The sequence below is a fragment of the Odocoileus virginianus genome, chromosome 19, assembly GCF_023699985.2.
Source record: "Odocoileus virginianus isolate 20LAN1187 ecotype Illinois chromosome 19, Ovbor_1.2, whole genome shotgun sequence".
NCBI lineage: Eukaryota > Metazoa > Chordata > Mammalia > Artiodactyla > Cervidae > Odocoileus > Odocoileus virginianus.
The window spans coordinates 13,984,961-14,010,800 of NC_069692.1; the positions used below are offsets into that span (position 1 = coordinate 13,984,961).

At 36.1% G+C, this 25,840-nt stretch overlaps 1 protein-coding gene across 27 annotated transcripts in view; it reads left to right on the plus strand.

Moving 5' to 3' along the window:
• Positions 1-2,846: 2,846 nt before the first annotated feature.
• TRDN (triadin) overlaps positions 2,847-25,840 on the plus strand; it is a 386,030-nt gene continuing 363,036 nt past the window's right edge. For all 27 annotated transcript variants that reach the window (XM_070449854.1, XM_070449856.1, XM_070449855.1 and 24 more), the window contains exon 1: positions 2,847-3,132. In XM_070449854.1, coding sequence (XP_070305955.1) covers positions 3,111-3,132 — 22 coding nt within the window. In that variant the 5' untranslated portion in view covers positions 2,847-3,110. The remainder of the gene's footprint in view (positions 3,133-25,840) is intronic.

A 25,840-nucleotide genomic window follows, 5' to 3' on the forward strand; every position in this document is an offset into this window, starting at 1 on the left:
GCAATGTAGTATGATCTTTAAGTAATTAATTTTTTAAAATGAAATTGTTTTTTGATTGTTTTTTTGGTGGAAACCAAAAGTCATAAAAAAGCTCTCCTTGCCTTCTGAATCTTTTTTATATTATAAAATTCAGCATAGATGACAATATCTTGCTCAGAGTCAACTACAGAGTATGTTTTAATGATTGTTAGTTTATGATAACAGCTGACAGAGCAGCTAGATATTTTTTTTTAATGCTCTAAGAATGAATATTTTTGGCTGCTAACTTGAATATTTAGAATATCTAGTGAAAATCACAAGGGGTAATGATCAGTATAATCAGGTTGGAGATGCAGCTTGGACTAAATGAAGCATTTTCTAGAGGAAAAAACTTTTCATGGTTTTTCATCAACTTATTTAAGACCAAGTCAGTTAATAATGCATATAGGAACAAGTATCCTTGTATGCAAAACCAAAATAAGTTTATTTGTGCTGATCCTACAGTAATGAAAAGTATGAAAGTACATCAGAAGCTGTCACTGAAAGAAGCAAGAATCATCACTTTTAGGTCATCTCGAAAGATCCCAATAAATTGGTGAGATCATGTTAAAGCGAATACATGTTAAAATGAGAAAACCAAATAAAAAAAAAAAAGAAGAAGAAAAGCAAATGTATTGTTTGTAATATTTTGTCCTTTGAATGTCCTGAAGAATGAGATGTGTACCTTTAGAAGAATGTCAGTTGCTTTGTTTTGGAAAGCTTCTCTGAGTTCCACTTGAAACTCAAAGACGTATTTTATGAACTGGGTTTCAAATAAGTTGAAAAAGTTCTAGTAACTTTTCAAAATGAGAAATATACTGAGTTCTTAATATCTAAGAAAATTCATCAACTCTTCCAATAAATGGGTTAAAAAACTTATTACCCCGTAAACATGTTTAGCTAGAGTATTTTTACTCTTCTTTTTGTTTCTAGTATGACATGAAATTAGTGATGGGGAATTTAAGAGTAACATCAATCACTAATCTTGCACTGTAGTCTTGTTTGAACATTTTAATGTGAGTTCTTAATGAGTTACACAAGGTATTACTATTTTATCAGTTAACTACAGTGAAAGACTACAAAAGTGATTGAGAAACGGAAATTCAAAGCACAATGCTTTCTTCAAGTTAGAAGCAGTATGGCGATACTGAATGGAGATGCTTTTGGGAGCAAAGTGAGGAGGGTTCTGCTTTTAGGTTACCTCCTCCCCGCTGTAAAAAATAGACACCAACCCCGTGTTCTAGGGAAGTGCTAGGAGGAGCTCGCATCTTCCCATCAATTTTTGTTGTTGTTTAGTAGCTAAGTCTTGTCCGACTTTTTTGTGACCCCTTGGACTGTAGCCTGCCAGGCTTCTCTGTCCATGGGATTTCCCAGGCAAGAATACTGGAGTGGGTTGCCATTTCCTCCTCCAGGGTATCTTCCCAACCCAGGGACCAAACCCATGTCTCCTGCATCATCAGGTGGATGCATCACTGAGCCACCATCAAAGCCTTTCCATCTAATGGTGGACCTAATTTGTTGTGGTTCCCTTACTGTAAGCCATAAGTCTTGCCTCTTCAGAAAGATCAGACTTGAAGTCAAAAGCCTCAAGCCTAACCCTAGGTATAGAATTTTGTATAAATCATGAGTGTTACCTGAATTATTTCCTCTTTTATGAATTAAGATTGCTTACTCCCTAACCCATTTATTTGGCTGGTATATGAGCACTTTCTTTTGTAGGAATTGGGCAGTAAATACAGAACTGCCAACATGCAAAGAATACAGCTGTTGTAGACTCTTCTGATGTTAAAGCAACACGTGTGACTTTGCTTTCTGATCTCTGAAGTACCGTGCAAATTCAAGAGGTTCTGGCAACCAAAGGCAGCAAGTTAAGGCTAAAAGTTTAAACCACAAGCATCCGTTAGGTTGAATGTGAGAATAAAATAAACGATAAGTGTAGCCAACCTCTGATTATTCACAGATTGGCTAGAGTGTGTGATTATCAATGCCCTTTGATTCTCCTTCTCCTTCTATCTGCCAACTATTGAATATTTCTCTGCTCATTAGCACCTGTCTAGTAGTGGGAAGGTGAAATGCTAATCAGCCAATTTGGCTAATTGTTGGCTGCTGTGATCCTTTTTATTTTATTTTTTTGAAGTTGAGGTAGAGAAAAGTTGAAATTTTTTATTAAAATATGAGCTATGGACTTCTAAACTTTATACTACCTTTCCTATCTTTTATTGCATAGATAAATTCAGGTATTTTGTTTTCATGAAAGTATTGAAAAGAATGAAAAATCTAGTAATTCATCACTTCTCAAATGTCAATACAACTTTTCGTTACATATTTCTTATTGGCCAGTGTTTGGAAAATCTTAATCTCCTACAAGAAAGCTTCAGGATTTAATAGTTGCAACTTCAAGTGTAGCCCTATATAAATAACTGCTTTTGCTAAGTGGATTTAGACCAATAGGGAAACAACTTGGAGAAAATGACAAGACTACCCTCCCCTTTGCTCTTGGTAGACATTACAGGACCCTCCCCACACCAAATAAGGGGATGAGGAATGTTCTGAGCATTAAGGGCACTAAGAATAAATCTGAACTATTATGGATAAGATTACTTCCAGCTCTTTATTTTATGTTTTCTGACATAGATCCCCAAATCTGTAATTATCTAGGGAAACTGCGGGGGCTTAGGCAGTACTTTTGGTTTCTTTGCTTTTTTTTTTTTTTTTTGGCCTGTCTCTCTTTGGGACTAGTGAACTGGTGTGTGTGTGTGTGTGTGTGTGTGTGTGTGTTCCTCTAGAGTGCCAAAAAAAAAAAAAGTGCTGAAGAGTCCTAGGGAGATGAAGCTATTTTTATTCGAAGCTGATACTTCTGCCTGAGCCACAAGTGCTGCCTGGAAAGGGCTCAGGTTGTTTCCAGGGGGAGAACTCTGCAGAGAAGAGACCAAGTTCAACAGGACAACAAAAGAGCAGCAGGAACAGCCAGGAAAAGGAAGCGACCTCCCGCTTTCACACAGAGCCCCCATCAGAGTCCTCCAGTCCTAAGGTATCCTGCAGAGTGCCACTTGACCGGAATTCTTGCCTGCCTTTTCCTTTCTCCAACCACCATGACTGAGATCACGGCTGAAGGTATTGCTAGCATTTTCCAGTAGTATCGACTAGGGGGTAAAAAGAGGTAGAAATTGACAGTCCCATTGATGGTCAATGTGTCCCCTTAGAATGTTGCTTTCAGAGAGTTATCTTGATCACATTGATTCTACATGGGATCAGAGAAGTAGGTTTGAGAGCTGAGAAGTCTCCCAAACTGGCAGATCTCTGTGTTGGGGAGTGAGAAGAGGTTTCTCTGAAATTTTGCATGTGGAAACTGTTCTTTGTGATACCAAAGTTCCCACTAGTTAACAGTGATCACCCACAGCTCTATAAATAGCTATGGTCATACAATGTTAGGGCCAATACCTAGCAAATATGACAAGATTTGGGTACAAAGCTAGAGACTACAATGAACTTAAAATGTTGCACTGAGTGTTTAAACTTACAGAATTGATTTTGATCATTTTCACTTTATGATATGTCAACTTGGAGATCTTAAATTTGTTTATACTTTTTAACTCAAGTATATAAATATGCACACACACATATATAAGATTTATATACCTAAAAAATGTGTATATGTGTAGGTGGATATTCAGAGAAAAGGTTTGGAATTGCACAAAACCACTGTAGATCAGTATGATTCTAAAAATAAAGTAATTAAGCTTTTGCTTCTGATTCTTTTCACACATTCATGTCTTTTACCTCTACATGATAAATTCTATATGAAAGTCAGTATTTTCTGTTTCAGTGCTTATTCTGAAAAGGTATATGTCACAGCTTAATTTTTACCTCTTTATTTTTAGACCATGATAGCAATCATTTCATTCAAATAGAATGTATGCAAAATATATGTACATATGTATATGTGTGTGTGTATATATATGTGTGTGTGTGTGTGTGTGTGTGTGTGTGTGTACAAGATTCTTTAAAACAACCTGAAACAGTGTGAATACAGACACAGTCCAGTTCTAGTTGGGGTAAAAATTTGGGAGGTGGATCTAAAATTTGCTTCTGACAGCTGTAAGCAAATCAGACAGGTGGTGCTCTTCACAGCTTCCAAGTCTAATGCTGAGTTGGTTTGTTTTCAGTCAGACAACTGAAAAAGAGAATGTGTGGTTTTGGATCTTTGGACAGACATTAGAATGGGCACACAGTGATTTCAGAGTTTAAGACTTCCAGTCAATATTTATAAGGAGAATTGTCTTACTTTCACCTTCCACTAACAAATTTAGTCTAGCACCCAAATTAATAGAAATAATTACTGAGAGATTGCTATGTATCAGGCATTTTGCTCTGGACTTTATGTACTTATTTATACCTCACACAACTCAATTAAGTTGGCATTATTATCTCCATTTTTCAGACAGAGAAACTGTAACTCAAATGTTTGGAGACTGGCTGAAAACCACAGCATTGCCAAGATTAGAAGTCAGCTCCCTTAAATCTAGTTTGTGTTTTTTCATTTCTCTACGAAGATATCAAATTTACTCTTTACCAATTTTAGTTCAGAATTTGCTAGCTCAATATAAATAGCATTTTCCCGTTATTCCTTAGATATTCTGCATCATGTGGCCTTTAGATTGTCTTCAAGAAGTCCATCTATAGAAATGTCTCACTTAGTCTTACACCAGTTGTTAAATACCTGTGAATATGTTTCCCTTCCTCTGTGTGGGTTGTGAACGGCCAACTGATTCAGGGTCACTTGGCCGAAACATTTTTTGCTGGCCTGTGGATTATGCTCTGTAGGCCTTTTGCTCTTGATTAATAAACATTTTTATAGGAAAATTCCTGATTATAAAATAGAACTTATGTTTCTGTTTTCTCCCTGTGGAGAATTTAAGGGATTCTCAGAAGACCTCTTGTCACCTGTAAAAATCATTGAGTTAATAATAAATTAAAAATATAAAAATACCATCTAGGTCCTGGATGATGAGCATTTCCTGTACTCCGGCTTTAACCGTTCATAGGATCTTTGTCATTTGAGTTTCACGGATTAGTCATACACTTTTTTCCTTTTCTGGGATACCTTATTAATCCTATTTCTCAAATGATAATTGGACTGACAACTCAGATGAGCTTACCTTTTAGGGTTGGCAGCACAGTCATTCTCTGTGGCCATCCAAAGCGTCTTGCCTGCTGCTCTGCTACACTCCTTTATTTTGTCTTCATGATTCTCACTTTTTATGCCCCAGCTACAATAGCCTTCCTTCAGTCTTCTATAAAAGGTGTACTTTTGTGCCAGGACCTTGGCACAAGGAACAAGTTGTTCCGTCAACCTGGAACATTCTTTCCTCTCATCTGTTATAGTTCTTATGCCGCCACTTTGGACGCATTATTGAAATGTAAGCACTGCATTAGTAGTCTTAGGCATCTACTGATAGATTATTTTTCTCATCCACTGATCACAAAGTAAACAAACAGCTTGTAGCACTTAAGACAGAGCTCGATGAGCTCCTCAGGAAGCCTAAGGCCACTGTCCTCACCTGTTTTTGTAAAACTGAAGCTCATGGATATTATATGGCTCTCTTGTGGTCATTGGTAATTGGGGGAGGTCTGAGAATAGTGTTCATGTTTTTGTGGTACTTACTCAGCTATGATGCATGACTTACCTGTTTACCTTACTGAGTTCCTCACATAGATCATCACTACATGTCCTAAGCTGGATTATTTCATCTGACAGAAGAAAGGAAGTAATGGAATTGTGTTTCAGGTACAGAGCAATAGATCAGAACTAAAATTAGAACAAATTTGAGCCCCAAAGGACATTAGGGAAACAATATATTTGATTCTAGCTATGATAAATTAATACAAATAATGATAATGATAATAACAACTCACTTATTCAGAAGACATTATATGTCATATGTTAAGCTTGTAATAATGACCATTTAAACCTCAGGACAGCAAAATGAGATAGATACTTTTATCACTGCTATTTATAGAATAGGAAGCTGAGACTTAGAGAGGTTAGAAATTTGCCTAAATTCACACAGCTATATACAGTGTAGCTAGGATTCACACCCAGATCTCTGACTCCAGAGTCATGTTGAATACTTCCTTTTGTTATGTGAGACTAACACTTAGCCTGATGTTAATTCAGAGGTTAAGAGGGACCTGTACTAAACCCCTGTTCTGGTTTGGACCCTGCTACATTGGTTAGGTTAGGTATAGCTCCAGACTCCAAACAGCACTAAGACTTAGAATTGTAAATAGCCTTGTACCTTCTTTCCAGAGGCCCGGTTATTCCTAGACAAGTGCCAAAGTTAGCTCTGCCTCCTGAGGTTCATATGAACTTTCAACTAGTAATTTCAGCATCTATATGACAGTATGTATCACTCAAAAGGTAAAAAGAGTTTTTGAGTAGTTTTGATAACAAAGTAAAATTTAGTTAATTCTTAATGACTTTGTTGAAATGAAGACTTTTTAAAAAGTAGAGTATGTAATGTTTTCAATTTGCCAATTAACTAATACACGTCATATTATGTTTTATAATAATATTCATATAATTGAATCTCCAAGTCCAAGAACCCTCAGAATATAGGAAAATATAAATTTTGTGCAATAGATTCAACTTGGTAGACATCCTATATACAATTAAATTAGCATTTGCTAGAAGAGTTAGTTAAAGGAAATTCTTTTTTTTTCCAAGATTTTTTCAGACTCTCAACTTCTGAACTATTATACAACTTCAGGGTTCAGAAGGGTTTTTGTACTATGTATGGAATTCTTCTCTTACTATTAGTTGAACCACATTTTACTGTTCTGTAACAGACATTTGAGACGATTTTATGATCCAAATTTAGAGCAAAAATGGCCATTTATTTTATGTGCTGCACTGATTTAACACAAAAGTACCCATTGATGAGCTCAAGAGAAAAGAATTAAAAATTCACAGCCAGAATGTTCAACAACTACGCACCCAAGTTATATTATCCAGAGAACAGATGGTGGAATTAAGACGAGAAGATGCAACCTACATCATGTCTATGTTTATCTCACCAAACCCAGGAGTGGAGATGACTCCTGGGCGGGAAAGGAAACCTAAGTGGAGATGACTTGGGTGTGGGAAAGGAGGAAGAGGAAGCACTAGGTTCAAAGCTTAATCTGTTCTGGGTTATGTTCTCCTGATCAAGAAAAGCAATGTGCCACCTACAGAATATCATTTTTAGCTCCAGGAACACATTTTAAAATTGTCATTGACAAGCCAGTACACTCAGAAGAGGAGGACCATGATGTTAAGAGGTACAGTGAAATAAAAAGAACTGTTGTCAGTCAGATCCTTTAATTGAAGGTTAGATTTTTTTTTCATTTTGTAGCACTAGAGGGCGCTGCAAAGACCCGTGGATAAAGAAGTCCGGAAGCCACAAAAAGGGAAATTGTTGGTGAAATATTAGGCAAAGCATAAGCAACCATTAAAACAATATCTAGAACTGACTCTTCTGACTAAAAACGGGGAAAAAAGCAAAAGCAAAAGAAAACCAATGAAAGAAAAATAATACAACCTTGAATTTTCAAGAAATAGAAGAATGCTCCTGCTAAGTCACTTCAGTCGTGTCCGACTCTGTGCGACCCCATAGACGGCAGCCCACCCGGCTCCCCTGTCCCTGGGATTCTCCAGGCAAGAATACTGGAGTGGGTTGCCATTTCCTTCTCCAGCGCATGAAAGTGAAAAGTGAAAGTGAAGTCGCTCAGTCGTGTCTGAATCTTAGCGACCCCATGGACTGCAGCCTACCAGGCTCCTCCCCGTCCATGGGATTTTCCAGGCAAGAGGACTGGAGTGGGGTGCCATTGCCTTCTCTGATAGAAGAATGAGGAATACGTTACAAACAGCATCATATTATGCAGTTAGCACAACCCAGGCTATGGTAACCTCTACACCACAAATAACCTTCAAGTTAAGTTGCTAGGAATGTAAAGAGATATCAAGGAAGCCTATAGATTGAAAAAAATACAAAAACAGCAACACACCACAATGTGTAGAATTATTAGATCATGATTCAAACAAACTTAAAAATATCTATGAAATAATTGGAAATTTGATAGGTGCTGGATTTTAGATACGAATAAAGCATCACATTTATGGTGGAATAATAATATTGTGGTTATGTTTTGAAACTACATATTATTTGGAGATTGTTGTTGTTGTTATTCAGTCGCCTAGTCATGTTTGACTCCCTGTAAGATACATGTACTCAAATATGGATGAGATGACATAATATTTCAAATTTGTTTCTACATAGTATGCCAGAGAAGAAAATAGATGAGTTGTTAGTGTGGTAGGGATTGGCCATGAATTAATTACATTGGGACTGATGAAAGAGTACATAAGGTTTCGTTATAATATTCTGTCTACTTTTGTAAATATTCGAGCTTCTCCATAATAAAGAGTTGGAAATAAAAGAGCAGAGCTGATGTTTTTAGTGAATAAATTTAAAAAAACAAATGTTTGTAGTAAATATAAGGTCAGTGACTCTCTTGGTCACCAAATTTATTCATAAGTGCAAATCAGTCTCTAATTGAACAGTCTGTAGGTATTGAAATGGAAACCAAAACTGCTCATATTAGAGGGAAGTGTCCAGAGATCTCCTTTATATTTGTAACAACATACCAGGAAATAATGATTTTCAGATATGTTTATTATAATATGGAAATCTGTTGCTTAGTTTCATAACATTTTTCGGTATTATTAGTGACATTAATGAGAGACTTTAGTTAGCAACAGATCAATCTTGAGATAGTCCATGTGAAAACCTGAGAAGAGATTAAAAACCGGATCAATATGATGCAAGAAAAAATAGTACTAAAAATGCTATGGTCAGGAACATCATATTTACTGTCAGGGAATGTCAAAGTCTTGTGTGACTATGTCTTTTAAATATTACAGAAGTTCTGAAAGGCAGATATCACAAAGACCTCATCAGTCTGACTAAATATCTCTATCTACTCTTTAAATTGAATTTAGAAAAGAGAAGAAAAGCAGAGTGTGAAAAACAGTGGCCTATATATTAACAGTTCACTAAAAAATCAGAGAGAGAAGCAGTACAGAGCTGAGGGAGGGCATCATTAAAACATTAAAGGCAGTGTGATAGAGTAGGAAGTGTGTGGAGTTTCAAGTCAGAAATCCTATTTAAGCCCTAGGTCCACTACTTAACCTTAGGTGGTCTGGGAGGATAGGGGAGGGGCCATACCCTGGTTAGTTAACCTTGGTTAGTAATGACTAGTATGACCAGAGGAAATTTTCCAACTTTTTACAAGATTGTGCTCATTGGAGAATTATACTTTTTTTAGTTGTTCAAACCATCCATGATATAAGAATCTGTAAAATTGGTAGTGAAAGTAGACAGAAAATGCATCTTTGTAATGTCAGCCCTAGTTGGGTTTCATTAAGAAGCTTTTCCTTGTGGCTTGTGTTATTATTTATGGTACTGACTCTTCTCCCCTGCCCCAAGCACACAGTACTCATGGAAAAATGTTCTCTTTTTCAGCTTAAATGCTTCTTAATTTTTCCTATTTATTTTTGCTCATCATTGTGACTATAATTTAAAAAGCATGCTACTTTTACAATGCAAAAGTGAATTGAGGCTATTCTAGCTATTATTCTAAAAGCTTAGGAATCCTTAGAGAGTTAAAGTCTCCAATGCTGTTTACATTAATTTTTAATCAGTTAACAATATTTAATATGAAAGAAACTTAAAGCAGTGCGACTAAGCAATTTTAAAATCATCTGCATTGACTTTTGGGTTGAATATATCAATATGAAAGAGAATGCATAGATGGTTTAGATATTCCAGCCAAGCTTTTAGTTTTATAGTTGCAGAGTTTAAAGTTTTATTATTTTCTTTTCTCCCTTCAGATAAAAAAAAAAAAAAAAACCTTTGGGGACATGCTTAATATATTTTTTTAAATGCATATTATTTAAAGTAACATTTAGAAAGAGCAAATTAGGGGGGAAAGCTTCATCTGGTAACTATGCATTAACATTATACGATAATTCTAAGTTTATGGAGTTTGGGTTCTGTTCAACTTAAAGTTCTAAGAAGATCTGTCAAAGTTTTTTGCTCTCCCTATTTCCCATTTTCTTTCGATAATATGAGTACCATGCATAATGTCTGATAGGAAGTGCTTATTTGAATGTCACATAAACATGTATTGCCCCAAGTGAGGGTTATGCAGAGATAGATGAACTTCCTGGTCCAAAAAGATAGTATTTTCCATCTTCAAAGGAAGTTAAAAAGAATATCCTTGGCAAATGTGTAATGAATGAAGTCCTGCTTCTCTCTGTACAAGTTATGCTCTCTAAACATCAAACATCTCCACATCTCCATGCCCCAAGTCAAGCTGTCAAAGGCGCAAGGAATTTACGATTTTGAGAGTTCCTTTGGTATGTAAATGAGCTGTTTCCTCATAAACCTCAGAGTGTGTCTCACGAAGTATTTAAATATTACATTTAAATATATATCATTCAGATATTTTCTAAGTTAGTTTCTATGGCAGGGGCTGGGGCACATGGTTTTTCCTTAAACAAGTTAAAGATACAGTCTTGTAACCTAGGAGAAGGCAGTGGCACCCCACTCCAGTACTCTTGCCTGGAAAATCCCATGGACGGAGGAGCCTGGTAGGCTGCAGTCCATGGGGTCGCTAAGAGTCGGACACGACTGAGCGACTTCCATTTCCCTTTTCACTTTCATGCTCTGGAGAAGGAAATGGCAACCCACTCCAGTGTTCTTGCCTGGAGAATCCCAGGGACGGCGGAGCCTGGTGGGCTGCCGTCTATGGGGTCGCACAGAGTCAGACACGACTGAAGCGATTTAGCAGCAGCAGCGGCAGCAGCTTGTAACCTAAAGGGGAAGCTTTTTTTTAGATGGCATGAGGCTCAACTCATTATGCTAGACTCACTGTGGTAGACCGGTTTTATCCTTGCTACTCATTTATTACATCGTTCTTCTCTCCGTGACACAGGTTCCTGAAATGTTGAGGAAAACTAAACAAGGAAGAGCTCTTAATATTTAAAACTTTGTTCAAGGTCATTGGTGAGCTTGTGAGTGGGAAAGAATCAGTTTCCACTTGTTTATATAACGTTCAAAGTACATTTTTAGCTAGCTTTCCCTGGAAAATTTATTTTTGCTTTTTAAAATAAAATCATCATGTGATTAAAAGAATTTTCTGTTTGTTGTAGACATTTGATACAAATGTCAAGACAAAAATGGCAAATATTATATGATACTCTTTGACATTCAGTGCTGGAGTATTATTTTTTTCTGTGGTTATTCTTATTTAACTTAGTGTAATTGCCTGGGAAAAGCAGTGTACTATAAAATCTATAAGTTACCATTAAGACGGTAAAACGTCAGGCTTGTGAATTTAAATCTGCAGAAGTATTAGGTGTTCTATTTAGAGAAAAACAAAATACGCTTATTAAAAATATAGTAAAAATCTACAATCTATGGTATTATCAGCCTACAAGTGTATTTATAAAGCAGCAGGTCAAGTCAAAAGTTCAGTTGTAGTTAATATTTTAGTACATATTACACATCAGTCTGAATGCCAGACAATGGGGATGTGAAGAAGAATAACACAAGGTTCCTGGCTGTAAAGTAGTAGATTTAAAAACAAGCAGGAAAGAGAAAAACTAATTTGGACAGATATAAAAACATATGACTTCAGTTGGAATTTATGAATGATGAGTGTTTAGTTTGGTTGAACCAAGTCATGCTGCTGTTCATGTATCTTATGATTAGTGAGCACAGATCAAAATTTGCTGAAAATAACTTCAGAATGAGTCTTCTGTTCTTGACTGATCAGTTGCATTGCATGCACTGTTGTTGTGAAGGTGGCAACCTTGTGACTGGCCAAGGGGTAAGGGGATCAAGAGTGGGTTTGATCAATGCAGAGATGAAGAATAAAGAAATGGGTGGTAGGTGAGACTTAGTGGTCTGTGGGAAGAAACCCTAGGATAACCAAGGTACAGAGTTACCTGGCTTAGAAAGTTGGTAAAACCCTGTATTTTTGTTAAGGTACCCTATTGCTCTAATATTGAAAAGGTTGGATGTCTCACATGCCTGATTTATTTTAAACTGTTTGGATCCCTGGTTTTCCCCTCCTATTTAAGTGTTCTCACACCATATCTCCACTCCTGCTTTTGATCCTAAAGCACTCTACTTTGAGCTAGTTTGTATTTATGGAGCACTATTTCCAATTCATGAAGAAATAATGAGATAATACTGTCAAACAGGTACTCACTGAATATGTTTCTTCAGATTAATAATGAAAAATAAGCTATAAAAATTAATTATATGGTCAGTGTTGTGCTAAGTACCATGAGAACTATTGTTGTATGCCAGTGGTCTTCTCAAGGTGTCCTTTGAAGGTAATAAATTAAACAGTGAAGCAAGGCAAGAAGGTTTTCAAGGTGCTAGGGAAGGCCTTTTTCAAGAAAAAGATAAAGGGACATGATCCTTAGTCTAAGGTTCAGAATATGTGAACAGGAATCTTTAATCTAGCTATGACAAGATTAAAGCAATAAGTTAACAGAACCCTCTGGAGACTTTGTTCATAGTAATTGGAAGAGTTCTATTACAAAAAAATAGTTTTTGAAAGTTGCCAGATCATTTCAGTTATCTCTTGAATTAAGTAGATAGATTTAACTATTGAGTTTCTGTCCAGACTCTCTAGATTTTAACTGTCTTGTAGGTCTTGCTTAGAATGAGTCTAGAATGGGTCCCTATCTTTGAGTGACACAGGCTGGCAGTACCCAGGTGTTTTGGAACAGAACATTTTATCTTTGTTCCATCAGTCTGTAATTCACCTGTGGATACAGAGGGGCAGCACTTCTGACATCCCAAAGATATTCATTTTCTTAGCAAGTACTTACTTGTTTATATTTTGAGTATTTGCTTTTTCCAGTAGCTTTATTCAGCTTGAGGATGAAATGTGAAATATTTATTAATCTAGCATTCAAGGAAAGAGGAGATAGTTGTATAGTTAACCATACGATACAAGTTTAGAAATTCTAAGGTACATAAAGTAAAAGTACAGCTAAAATTAGAAATTTTAAAAAAATGTGAGATAGATTTTTTTTTGTTTCTTGACACTCAAATTTAAGACAAAGTTTACATATATGAAAGAACTAGAGAATAAATTAATATATAACAAATAAACAAATTAGAGTTATGAGATATGATTATCAGGGAAAACTGAGACACAGGAGAATAGATGGACTTGGTTGACCAGGGACTATTCAAAAGGAGTAGAATTTAACTTAAAACTTGAAATATCTTTCTAATAAAAAGATAACAACATAAAAGAAAAGCAAATAACTACATTTTTCACCAACATCCCTTGATGCTAAAAGTTTCAAGTTAATTTATTTAACAAACAATTATTCAATATATTTTCTTTAAGTTAATATCTTGTCTTCATGTTCTGAGTTGGGGAATCAAAGCTGGAGAAGACATACTCTACTGACACTGGGGGCAGAAAAGTCATTCCCAGACATTGCAGGACAATTAGCATATTTGTCCTTACTGTGATTTTGACTGCACATACAATCCCAAACATTTTCCAGTGGTGGTGCTAAATCACAACTCAGTTAACAACCAAGAATCTAAGACAGAAATGAACGAAGGTCCAAATAATTGTGAAGGAACTAGCATCAAAGTACTCAATTATGAGAAATCCCTGGCTTAGTTATCTTCCAGTTTTATACAGAGGATTCTTTAGGTCAACATAGAGGATTTGGATTGGTAGGAAGGTTTTTGTCAATAGTCTTTAGTCAGTTACCAACTAAGACTTATTATAGCCATCTAGTTCAATGATTAGAAAGTTATTTGGAAAAGACCCTGATGCTAGGAAAGATTGAAGGCAGGAGGAGAAGGGGACAACAGAGGTTGAGATGGTTGGACAACATCACTGGCTCAATGGACATGAGTTTGAGCAAGCTCCGGGAGTTGGTGATGGACAGGGAAGCCTGGCGTGCTGCAGTCTGTGGGGTTGCAAGGAGTCGGACACAGCTGAGCAACTGAACTGGACTGGGTTGAACTGGGATAGAATGAAATTCTTACTGAAAAAAATCTATGTCTGGTTGTCTTGATTTGCTATTTTTAATTCTATAGTAGAAAGAGAAAAAGCACAATAATTTTTAGGAAGTGTTAATTCCTTAAAACATGAAAATTTTAAGGGTCAAAGAGATTCACAAGCTAAATGCAATAACACAATTCCCCCTTGAGAAAAATCAGTGAAAGGTGATGGCTTGTTTTCTGTGTCCTTGAGCTAATGAACTGAGAAGTGACAGCATAATTTGAAGAAAGGCACAGGTGGAAGCAGCTCTGATGGGTAAACTGAAAGTCAGTACTTTGCAAAATTGCCTCGTATAGTTTTACAAGTTAAATTATAAACTTAAGGGTGGATTAAATTTCTTTACCTGATAGTTACCCTACATTATGGCATATTAAATTCTGAGTAGACTTGGAGACTTCCAGTGTGTGTATGTGTGTGTGTGTGTGTTTATTCATTTGCTCCACTACCAAAAGGTCAAGTGTGTTTTCTAATCATGTAGAGACTCACTTAAAATTATGTTGTTATATAAGACTTATTTGGAAGCCAAAATGCACAAGAACAGTATCTACAAGTGACCTGCTAATTAGATAGCTGTGGCAGTTTTTGAATGATACTGTCCAATTGATTTTCAAAAGACAGCCATCGAATCATTTCAGTGTTAAAAGAAATAACATGAAACATTATAGATTTTTTAAAGTTTTAAATTTTTTCTTTAAAATAGTTTAAAAAAATATAGACACAGAAAACTGCATACATCATGTATATATTTACATAACATTTACTAAACATTAGTGGAGTTGAGCCACAAAACATACATCCAAATCAGAAAACAATACTTCCATGACCTCTGAAACATATTCCCATCTGCCCAAGAATAGACCGATGCTCACTGACTTTGCTTCCCAATCAAGACTACTGTTCTCCATCTCTTCCCCCATAAGGAACAATTATTCTGACTCCTTAACGGTTCTTGCTACATCTTTCAACATCATATAGTTTAATTCTGCCACGTTTGTTCTTTGCATAAATGAAACCACACAGCGTATATTATCCTATTTCCTGCTGTGTTAGTTAGCACTGTTTTTATTACTCTTCTGTTTTGTTGTATGTAGATGTGCATGCGTGTGTTCTAAGTTGCTTCAGTTGTGTTTGAATCTTTGCAACCCTATGGACTGTAGCCCAACAGGCTCCCCTGTCCATGGGGATTCTTCAGGCAAGAATATTGGAGTGGGTTGCCGTGCCCTCCTCTTGCGGAATCTTCCTGACCCAGGAATCGAACCCATATCGCTTGAAGTTCCCTGCACTGGCAGGCGGGTTCTTTACCACTAGTGCTACCTGGGAAGCCTGTATGTAGCTGCACTTTATGTTATTCTACTTGCTGCCAAGTATTTCATTGTATGAATGTTAAAATTTATCATGTGGACTTTTTAAAAATTGAGGGCTATTATGTGCCATATTGCTGTAATCATTTATCTTTTTTTAGTTTTATTATTCTGTGGTTTTACTCTCAATGCATATCATTCCATGGCATTATACTGTGTGATAAAAAGGTGTATTCGGCATGAAGGAGACACCTTTTTCACTCAAATTGAATACTGTGTAGATTATCATTTAGCTTATTAAATTCAGTTATTAGCTACTTGAAAAATATGGAGAAAGATGGCCTCAATGGACTTCTACTAGAAGTGTCCCAGCTTGTTTTTCAGAAGAAATCAACCTAGCCTAAGATGGGTATATAGAGGAACAGGGAGAGAATAAATAGAATATAAGGACTTCTCAGATATATAGAAGTAATCTCCCAAAGATGTGGTATACATATATAGTAGAATACTACTCAGTCATGAAAAATAATGAAATAATGCCATTTGCAGCAACATGGATGTCACTACAAATGATCATACTCAGTAAAGTAAATCAGAAAGATAAAGATAAATATCATATCCTATCACTTATATGTAAAATCAAAAAGATGACACAAATGAATCTATCTTTGAAATAGAAACAGAATCATGTACATAGAGAATAGACTGGTGGTTGCCAAGCAGGGCAGTGCTGGGAGAGTTGAGAATTGGGAGTTTGGGATTAGCAGATGCAAACTGGTATATGTAGAATGGATAAACAGCAAGATCCTAGTGTTTAGTATAGGAAACTATATTTAATATGCTGTGATAAGTCATAAAGGAAAGGAATATGAAAAAGAATACATACATATTTGTATAACTGAGTCCCTTTGCTGCACAGTGGTAATTAACCCAACATGTAATTCAACTATTCTTCAATAAAATTAAAAAAAAGAAAATCACCAATGTATCTGAGACTATATAACCAACATCTCAAGAACTGACATTTAGACCTGACATAAAAATATATTATGTAATAAATACTTATTTAAATATCATGCCTCCTTATTGCCAATCACTGTGCTTGGAGCTAGGCTAGTAACAGCAAAAAAGAGTTCCTGTTTTCTTTTATGCTGATGTAGAAAACTTCTATGTAATGACCATTCACCCTCACCAAGTTCTACATATTGATCTCTCTGGCACTGCCAGGTATGACTAAATTCTTAGTGGTCAGGCTCCTTTTTTCTAGGATACCTAGTACATTTCTATTCAATGGACATGAGGTTTAATCAGTCTTCAATGACATTTATTCCGATATTGCTGTTGTTCACATTCAGGTGTAACTTAAGTTTCTAGTCTGCTCTCCCTCCTTTTAGATCAAGACCTCATGTCTTTAAAAGAAATCCACTTCAGAAATTTAATTTTATCCATTTCATGTTCATTTTGTCAACTGAAACCCTGAAAAAAGATCCTATTCCATGGAAGTAAATTTTGTTGGTGTAGAAAGTCAAATGCTGCCTCAGTGAGTGAGAAAAGAAGACACCTTCATTTTATACCCCCATAACTAATATTTTGTTGTTGTTCAGCCATCCAGTCATGTCCAACTCTTTACGACCCCATGGACTGCAGCATGCCAGGCTTCCCTGTCCTTCACTATCTTCCGAAGTTTGCTCAAACTCAAGTCCATTGAGTTGGTGATGCCATCCAACCATCTCATCCTCTTTCACTCCCTTCTCCTCCTTCCCTCAGTCTTCCAGCATCAGAATCTTTTCCAATGAGCCAGCTCTTCGCATCAGATGGCCAAAGTATTGGAGCTTCAGCATCAGTCCTTCCAATGAACATTCAGTGTTGATTTCCTTTAGAATTGACTTGTTTGATCTCCTTGCTGTCCAAGGGACTCTCAAGAGTCTTCTTCAGCACCACAGTTTGAAAGCATCAATTCTTCAGAGCTCAGCCTTCTTTATGGTCCAGCTTTCACATCTGTACATGACTACTGGAAAACTAACATTTTACTACCTCTAAAAATGAATGTGAAAAACTTCTATTTGTGAAAAATTATGAAAATCATGAGTATGGTGGACAATTCTTTTTTGTTTTTCAACTCAGTTTTTAATTTAAGTTTATTTTGAATCAAAATGTAAGAATGCATATAAGCTTTGTGGATATAACTGGAAAAATTCCAAATAGGTTGCAGTATCTTAAATCAATGTCTTTCAAAGTATGGTCACCAGACCAGCAGCCAGAGGCATCAGCATCATCAAAGAACTCATTAGAAAGATCTACCTTTCTAATTAAGTTAGTAATAGGTATATACCCCATATTTTCTGAATCATAAACTTTGAGAGCAGAGAATTGCAATCTATGTTCTAATAAACCTTTCAGATGATTCTGACACATGCTAAAGCTTGAGAACTACCTTCCTAGTTAATTAGATACGGACTTCTAAGCAAGTTCCTCTCTATTTCCGGTTATGTTAGAAATAAATATATAAATCATAAATCATGCATATAGTGTAGAGGCTTAAAATTAATACTCTAGAGCTGAGGATTCTTATGATCAATTTGTGTTTATGTGCAATGTGTGTGAGCTCAGTTGTGTCCACTCTTTGAGACTCCATGGACTGCAGCCCACCAGGCTCCTCTGTCCATGGAATTTTCCAGGCAAGAATACTGGATCCAGTATTCCTGGGTCTACCTGACTCAGAGGTCGGACCCACATCTCCTTCGTCTCCCACATTGGCAGGCGGATTCTTTACCATTGTGTCACTTGGGAAGCCCTTTATGCGCAGTGAGTATTGTCAGTCAGTCGTGTCTGACTCTTTGTGACCCATCAGGCTCCTTTGTCCATTTGCATTTTCCAGCTAGAATACTGGAGCGGGTTGCCATTTCCTCCTCCAGGGGATCTTCCTGACCCCGGGATGGAACCAGTGTCTCCTGCTCCTCCTGTATTGCAGTCAGATTCTTCACCTCTGAGCCACTGGGGAAGCCTTATGTGCAATAATAAGATTCTTCTCATTGATTATGAAATCTAAAGAATAGAGATGGGGAAAAAAATCAAAGAAAGTGAGAGCTATTTGTCTGGATAACAGTGAAGGGGTATGGAGCTCAATAGTCCAATATATGCCTGCTGAAACTGACTTTTTGTCAATCAGCTTTTCCTCTGACCATATAGAATTTTGTCCCCCCCCCATATGCTCTCTAACCTTTGCATTCTTCATTTCTTTATTCCATCTTTTCCTCTTTATCCCAATTTTTCCTGCTTTAAGCTCCCATCATTTCATACTTGGAACCCTATATGTGTCCCATTTTATTTTTCACAAGTGGCAGGAGCAGTATGTGTGGTATACCACCACATATACGTTTTTTATAATGAAATTTTACTATCTTGATTCTTCTTCCACTGAAAAGTTAGATCTACTTTCCCTCCTCTTGAACCTAAACAAACCTGTGTGAGAGCCTCAACAAGTAAAATACAAGGAAAGTGATGCTATATGATTTTCAAGGATAGATCCTAAAAATGCCAGGCATATCCATCTTGCTTTCTTAGGATATTTACTTTTGAAGTCATGTTATAAAAAAATTCAAGCACTCCAGGGTGAGTCACATAATGAAAGGAACAAGGCCTTTGGCCAATAAACCCAGCTGAGCTTCCAGACAAACAGCCTGCACTAATTTTTCCAGCCATGTAAGTGTGGTGTCTTCAAAATGGATCCTCCAGTGTCAAGATGAGCCAACCTCATCTGAACACTTGTAGAACAGAGGCATGATTTTGCAGATTTCAGAGCAAAGTAAATAAATTATAATTGTTTTAGGCCACTTGGGATATTTTGTTATGCAGCAACAGATAACAGATATACTGTATAATCTTCTGTGTAATCTGATCTCTAATGCATCTCTAATACATGACTACAAAATTAAATCCATACAGTATTATCTTTTGAATAAAGGTAACACATTCAGTGTATAGTTGTTTCATCCATGTTCAACATGATATTCAGCAATTGTACAACTGTTGTACCTCAGGTTTATTATTCATTTATCCACATATTCATTCCTTTTTTCAAAAATATTAAATGTTAACTATTATAGCATGTTCTAGTCACTGGAGGTATGCTTATGGAAAAAAGGAAGAAGAAGAATGCAAAGGAGGAGAAGAAGTCCCTGCTGTTAATATATTCTGAACAAATTCTCAATTATGACCCTATTTGGAGATTTTGCAAATGGGAGTGAACATTTTTTTCTGTTGTTTTGGTTATAGTGCTTAAAGGATGTCCTGGTTGTGGGCCAGGGAATTTAAGCAAATTTCCATGTTTAAGATCCTCAACAATACTTTGTTCTACTGAGCAGGCCTAAACACTTTATGTTGAGAAGTGCTCACAAAATGTCTGTGGATACAGAGAGAATATTAGTTATGGTATGCAAAATAACTGACCTCAAAAATATCCATTCCCTTATCCCCAGAACCTGTGAACATGTTATTCTACCTGGCAAAAGAATTTGCAGATGTGAGTAAATTACACCTAGAGATGAAGAGATTATCCTATACGAACTGGATGGGTCTAATCTAATCACATGAGTCCTTAAAAGTGGAGAGTCTTTCCTGGTTGTGGTCAGAGGAATATGTGACGTCAGGACTTGACCAGCCACCATTGGCTTTCAAGATGGAGGAAGAGGCCATGAGCCAAGGGATGAGGTAACCTGCAGAAGTCAGAGAATTTGCAGAGATGAATTCTTTCCCCTAGAGTCTCTAGAAAGGAGCATAGCCCTGGAAATGCCTAGATTTTAGTCCCTGGAGACTCACTGTGGACTTTTATACCACAGAACCCTAACATAGTAAATTTGTATTTTTTTAAGCCACCGAGTTTGTGGTAATTTGTTATGGCAGCAGTAGAAACTTAATATCAGAGAAGGCAATGGCACCCCACTCCAGTACTCTTGCCTGGAAAATCCCATGGACGGAGGAACCTGGTGGGCTGCAGTCCATGGGGTCGCTAAGAGTCAGACATGACTGAGGGACTTCACTTTCACTTTTCACTTTCATGCATTGGAGAAGGAAATGGCAACCCACTCCAGTGTTCTTGCCTGGAGAATCCGAGGGATGGGGGAGACTGGTGGGCTGCTGTCTATGGGGTGGCACAGAGTCGGACACGACTGAAGAGACTTGGCAGCAGCAGAAACTTAGTATGCCAATGTTTGTCTGATACCTGCAACTCTTTCTTGTGCACTGAGACAAATTTCCAGAATCCTCATAAAAATTTGACATAGAATAACTGCAAAATTTTTCCACCAAAATTTTTTGCAAAGGCACATTTTTAAATAAATAGGTCTCCCCTTTGTATAAGGAACCTTAGACTAAAAAGGAGTCATCCTCTCAAGGTGACAACTGGTACAATTAACATAGATTAATGACTAACTAGGTTGGTCTTTCTGTAGAAATGTTTGCTGACTTTTCTTCCAATAAATGGAGTTTCCTAGTCAGTAATAACTTTCTAATAATCAGCAAATTTAGAGAGGCACTTCATTTTGGTTCATGTTTTTCAGAAATGGATAATTGAAAATCATAGGAAAGAGGAACAATATTTATTTCTTCTTGAAAGCTCTACAGTTAGTCTACTTCCGTTCAATTCTATGCTATTTCTGACACACAAACTGTGATTTTTTTTCTATAATCAATAGCATTTGCATATATGTGTTTAGTTGCCTACACAGAAAATATAATACATATTGTCCACAGTGCCTTGAAAATTATAAAGTAAACTTCTTTAAAATGTTCCCTTAGCTCTTAAGTCAGGACACTTTGCCCTTCTTTGGAATGGGTATCCTTCACCTTTCCAGGTTTGCACACACCAGGAAGCTATGTGCATTTTCCACTGGATAAAAGCCTATTAATAGAAAGCTGACACTGCTGCAGTTAAAAAAAAAAAATCAGGTCAGAGATTAATTTCATGGAACCCACAGTCGTGTCAGCTAAACATGATCTGTTTGCGGTAGGTAAAAGATGTGAGGTTTCTCTGCTTACTGTTCAAAGTAAAATAAATATGTCTTTCTTTTATACGCAGATTTTGAAACTTTCCTTCTTTTGTTAGAGATTTTTAACATACCCTTGCATAAAGTTTCTGCAGATTTTAAACTGCTGACACAATCTTTGTGCTGAAACATCTTCCAAATAAGACCCATCAAAGAAAAGAGGTGGTTATCACATCATGGGATTCAAGATGTGAAAAAAGAGGAAATTAAAATTCTTGAAGTAATAAAAGTTAGAAAAGTAAAACTTGGAACTATGTAAACAAAATTAGATTTGCAGGAAAGCAAAATTTCCTTAGTTTGACCTGAAGAAACTGAATGTCCATTAAAGGGCAGAATGCTGGTGGTTATATCTTTGTTGATAAATATTAAAGGACAATTTTTAGAAATGAAAGAAAGCAACTTCAAAGTCAAATTGTAAGTGATAGTAAACCATAAATGTGTAATATTTATACAGAATTTATGCAGTATAAATTCATGTGAAAAAATATTAACGCTACATGTATTTGGGCTTCCCTGGTGGCTCAGTGGTAAAGAAATCTGTCTGCTATGCAGGAGGTGCACAATCCCTGGGTCGGGAAGATCCCCTGGAGTGAGCATGGCAACCCACTCCAGTATTCTTGCCTGGAGAATTTCATGAACAGAGGAGTCTGGCAGGCTATAGCCCATAGAGTCTCAAAGAGTTGTACATGATTGAAGCAATTTAGCACGTGCGCACGCACGCACGCATACATGTATGTATCTTGTGATGCAGAGAATAAAATGTGAATTTAAAGTTGTAATTAATATGGAGTTCCTAGACCATACGACACTATGAATAAAGCACTAAGAGAAAGTATTTGGTAACTGTATCATAAAAAGTTATAACTTCATGATTGATATTCTTTGATAAATGTATTTTAAACATTTATTTAAAATATAATAGTAGCTTAAGGTCAGCAGAAAATAATATTTTTATTTTAGAATAATTTTGTAAGTATACCTTATTTTCTAAATTTTTCATTCATCTTTGCATTCATATAAAAAGGATCAACCTGAGGTTATTTTAAAAGATAACTAAGTATTGTCCCATGGTAATATTTAGTATGTTCTTTGAATTGTGGAGAGTTTGAAGTGATTTATACACACCTAAGCCATTGCTTCCCAAACTTTGATATGTGTGTGAGTCACTTGAGGATCTCATTGAAAGGCTGATTCTGATTCTGTAAGGATGAGATGAGGCCTGAGGATCTGCATTTCTAACATGCTCCATTTGGTGAGGATTCTGCTTGTACCTGGAACTCATTTTGCAAAAAAAGGTCTAGAGCATTTCAAGGGATGATTAGGGAAAAACTCTGCTTTTGGTCTTAGTAACTAAGGTGAAGTGAATAAACCAATGGGTATCCTGGGAGAGAGGACTAGAATGAAGAAGAACATTTTTAAAACTTATTTTTCATTTGATTGTTTAAAGGATATGTAGGAGTCTTTATAACAAGAGATGTTCATAATTCTGGCTTACTTGTATGCCATCCAACTCATGTTTATTATCTGTTTGTAGTGGTAAGTAGTTTAATTTCTGACAGATCTTAAGAAGAGTTTTTTCACCCTTAAATGATATTTCTTTGTTGCTTATGATGACTTAGATTTTGCAAAGGGATACAAATTGCATGAACTTTTATTTAAATGCTTTTGAACACTTAAAAATTAATAATTATTGTCAATTTACAGTCATTGAATATCATTCGGTATTTGGTTTTAGGCTTCACACTTTCAAAATGATCCAACACATGTCTCTATATAATGCACTCTAGACTATCTCTATGCTTACCTTTTTAAAGTTTCAACTGAATAAATGAGGTTTTAAGCAGATAACATAGCTGATTAATAATGTTGATGACATTAATTGATTAATGCTGAAGGAGATTATGTTTTCTCTTTAAGATGATAGGTTTTGAATTCCTTATAATAATTAAGAAACATCAAACTTGCAAAAATATATTTAAATACATTTACTCATTAAACTGCTAGGAATCTAAGTTTATTTCTATTGGAATTAAAAATGATTCCTGGTATAAATATAGATTGAGACTTTCTTCGTGTTAGTTCTGGCATCACTTGACCATCCCTAAATCATGAGTGTTTTTTCTAGCACACATGTGTTTGAACCATGTGAGTCTCAGATTTGTTCACTGTCTAACATTTTCTAATATCTCCTGAAGTGAAGGGTGATGCAGTTGCCTTTCATACTTATTTTAGGTCACTATTCACCAAATGTATCACTTTTCCTTGTTATTCAGTGCATCTAATTTTATCCTTATGCTGAATTCAGTTATTGATTGTGTTTCTGTGACGAGAAAGTACATTATAATGATAAAATAGTGAGAATTGTGAGAAAGTAGAGTTGAAACAGTTTTCAAGGTCATTTCAAACAATTTCATGTTGAACTACAAGTTATTCATGTTATAAAATTATGTGCCTGGAAACTACTTCTAGTCTTTCTCCTGTCCCTAAACAGAAATATACTTATACTGTAAGAAATGTCAAAGAAAATGAATATCCATCTTATGGTTAAATATTTCCATTCAAGGGTACTCAACATTTTTCCTTAGAAAGCTATTTTTATAATATACTCATGTCAAGATGTCCTCACCTAAATCTCTTCTGTTAAGATTTAACACAATTTCCTCTTCTATTTTTGAACTTGAAAATAGCAGGTCACCATTCTCTTTACAGTGACCCTTTGTCTTTTAGAACACTGATTTTACATTGTTCTAGGCTTTTTACTTAACAATTTGAAAGTGCCAAGAAGAAAAGAAGATATTTCTCCATATGCTGTACATTGTTTTTCAGTCACTTAGTCATATTAATTTCTAACCTATAAATTTGAAATAATGCTATTTTTTGAGAATGTATAGATGTGATATTTCAAACATTTATAGATAAAGCAAAGGTGCTGACATAAAAAAAGAGCACCCCCAAACCAATCAAAAAGAATATCAGCCTTGATGTTGTTTGTGCTTACTAACTAACTACCGACTTTGTGAATTGAGAATGTTTGATGAAAAAATTATGTGAAATCAAACAGTCATAGATTTTAAACTATTGTCCTCCCTAGTACTCACAGTGTGATTCATGTTAGCTTTCTGAAATGCAGTTTTCTTATCTAAATTAGAAAGGTTATAATGACACTTCATAGGGCATATATAAGCATACCTCATTTTATTGAGCTTCGCTTTATTGCTCTTTCTAAATCTAATTTTTTTTTTCACAAATTGAAGGTTTCTGGCAACTTTGCATCAAATAAGTCTACCAGCATCAGATAAGTCTACCAGCACTTGCTTATGTTTTGTCTCTGTGTCACATTTTGGTAATTCTCACAATATTTCATATTTTTTTTTACTATTATTCTATTTGTGATGGTGATTTGTCATCAGTGATCATTGATGTTACTATTGTAATTATTTGGGGGCAACACAAAGAGCACCCATTTAAGACAGCAAACTTAATTGATAAATATGTGTGCTCTGACTGTTCCACTGATCAGCTGTTCCCCAGTCTCTTTCCTTCACCTCAGCTTTCCCTATTCCCTGAGACTTAACAATATTGAAATTAGGCCAGTTAATAACACAGTGGCCTCTAAGTGTTCAAGTGTAAGGAAGAGTTGCATTTCTCTCACTTTAAATCAAAAGCTAGGAATGATTAAATTTGATGAGAAGCACACATTGAAGACTAAGATAGGTGGAAACCTCGGCTTCTTGTACCAGTTAGCCAGGCTGTGAATGCAGTAGAAAAGTTCTGGAAGGAAATTAAAAGTGCTACTCTAATGAATATATGAATGATTGGAAAGCAAAACAGCCTTATTGCTGATATGAAAAAAGTTGGTGTGTATAGCATATCAAACTAGCCACAACATTCCTTTAAGCCAAAGCTAGTCCATAGCAAGGATCCAACTTTTTTCAATCCTGTGAAGGCTAAGAGAGGTAAGGAAGCTGCAAAAGTCTGAAACTAGCAGAGATTATTCATCAGGCTTAAGGGAAGAAGCCATCTCCATAAGACAAAAGTGCAAGGTGGAGCAGCAAGTGCTGCTTAGAAGCTGCAGGAAGTTATAATATCAAGATCTGGCTAAGATAAATTCATGAAGGTGGCTACACTAAACAACAGATTTTCAGTGTAGACTAAATAGCATTCTGTTGGAAAAAGATGCCATCTAGCACTTTCCTAGCTAGAGAGGGTAAATTAATGCCTGGCTTCAAATCTTCAGAGGACTGGCTGACTCTCTTATTTGGGGCTAATGCAGCTGTGGTGTGTGCTTAATGCTGTCCTTAGTCACTCAGTCTTGTCTGGCTC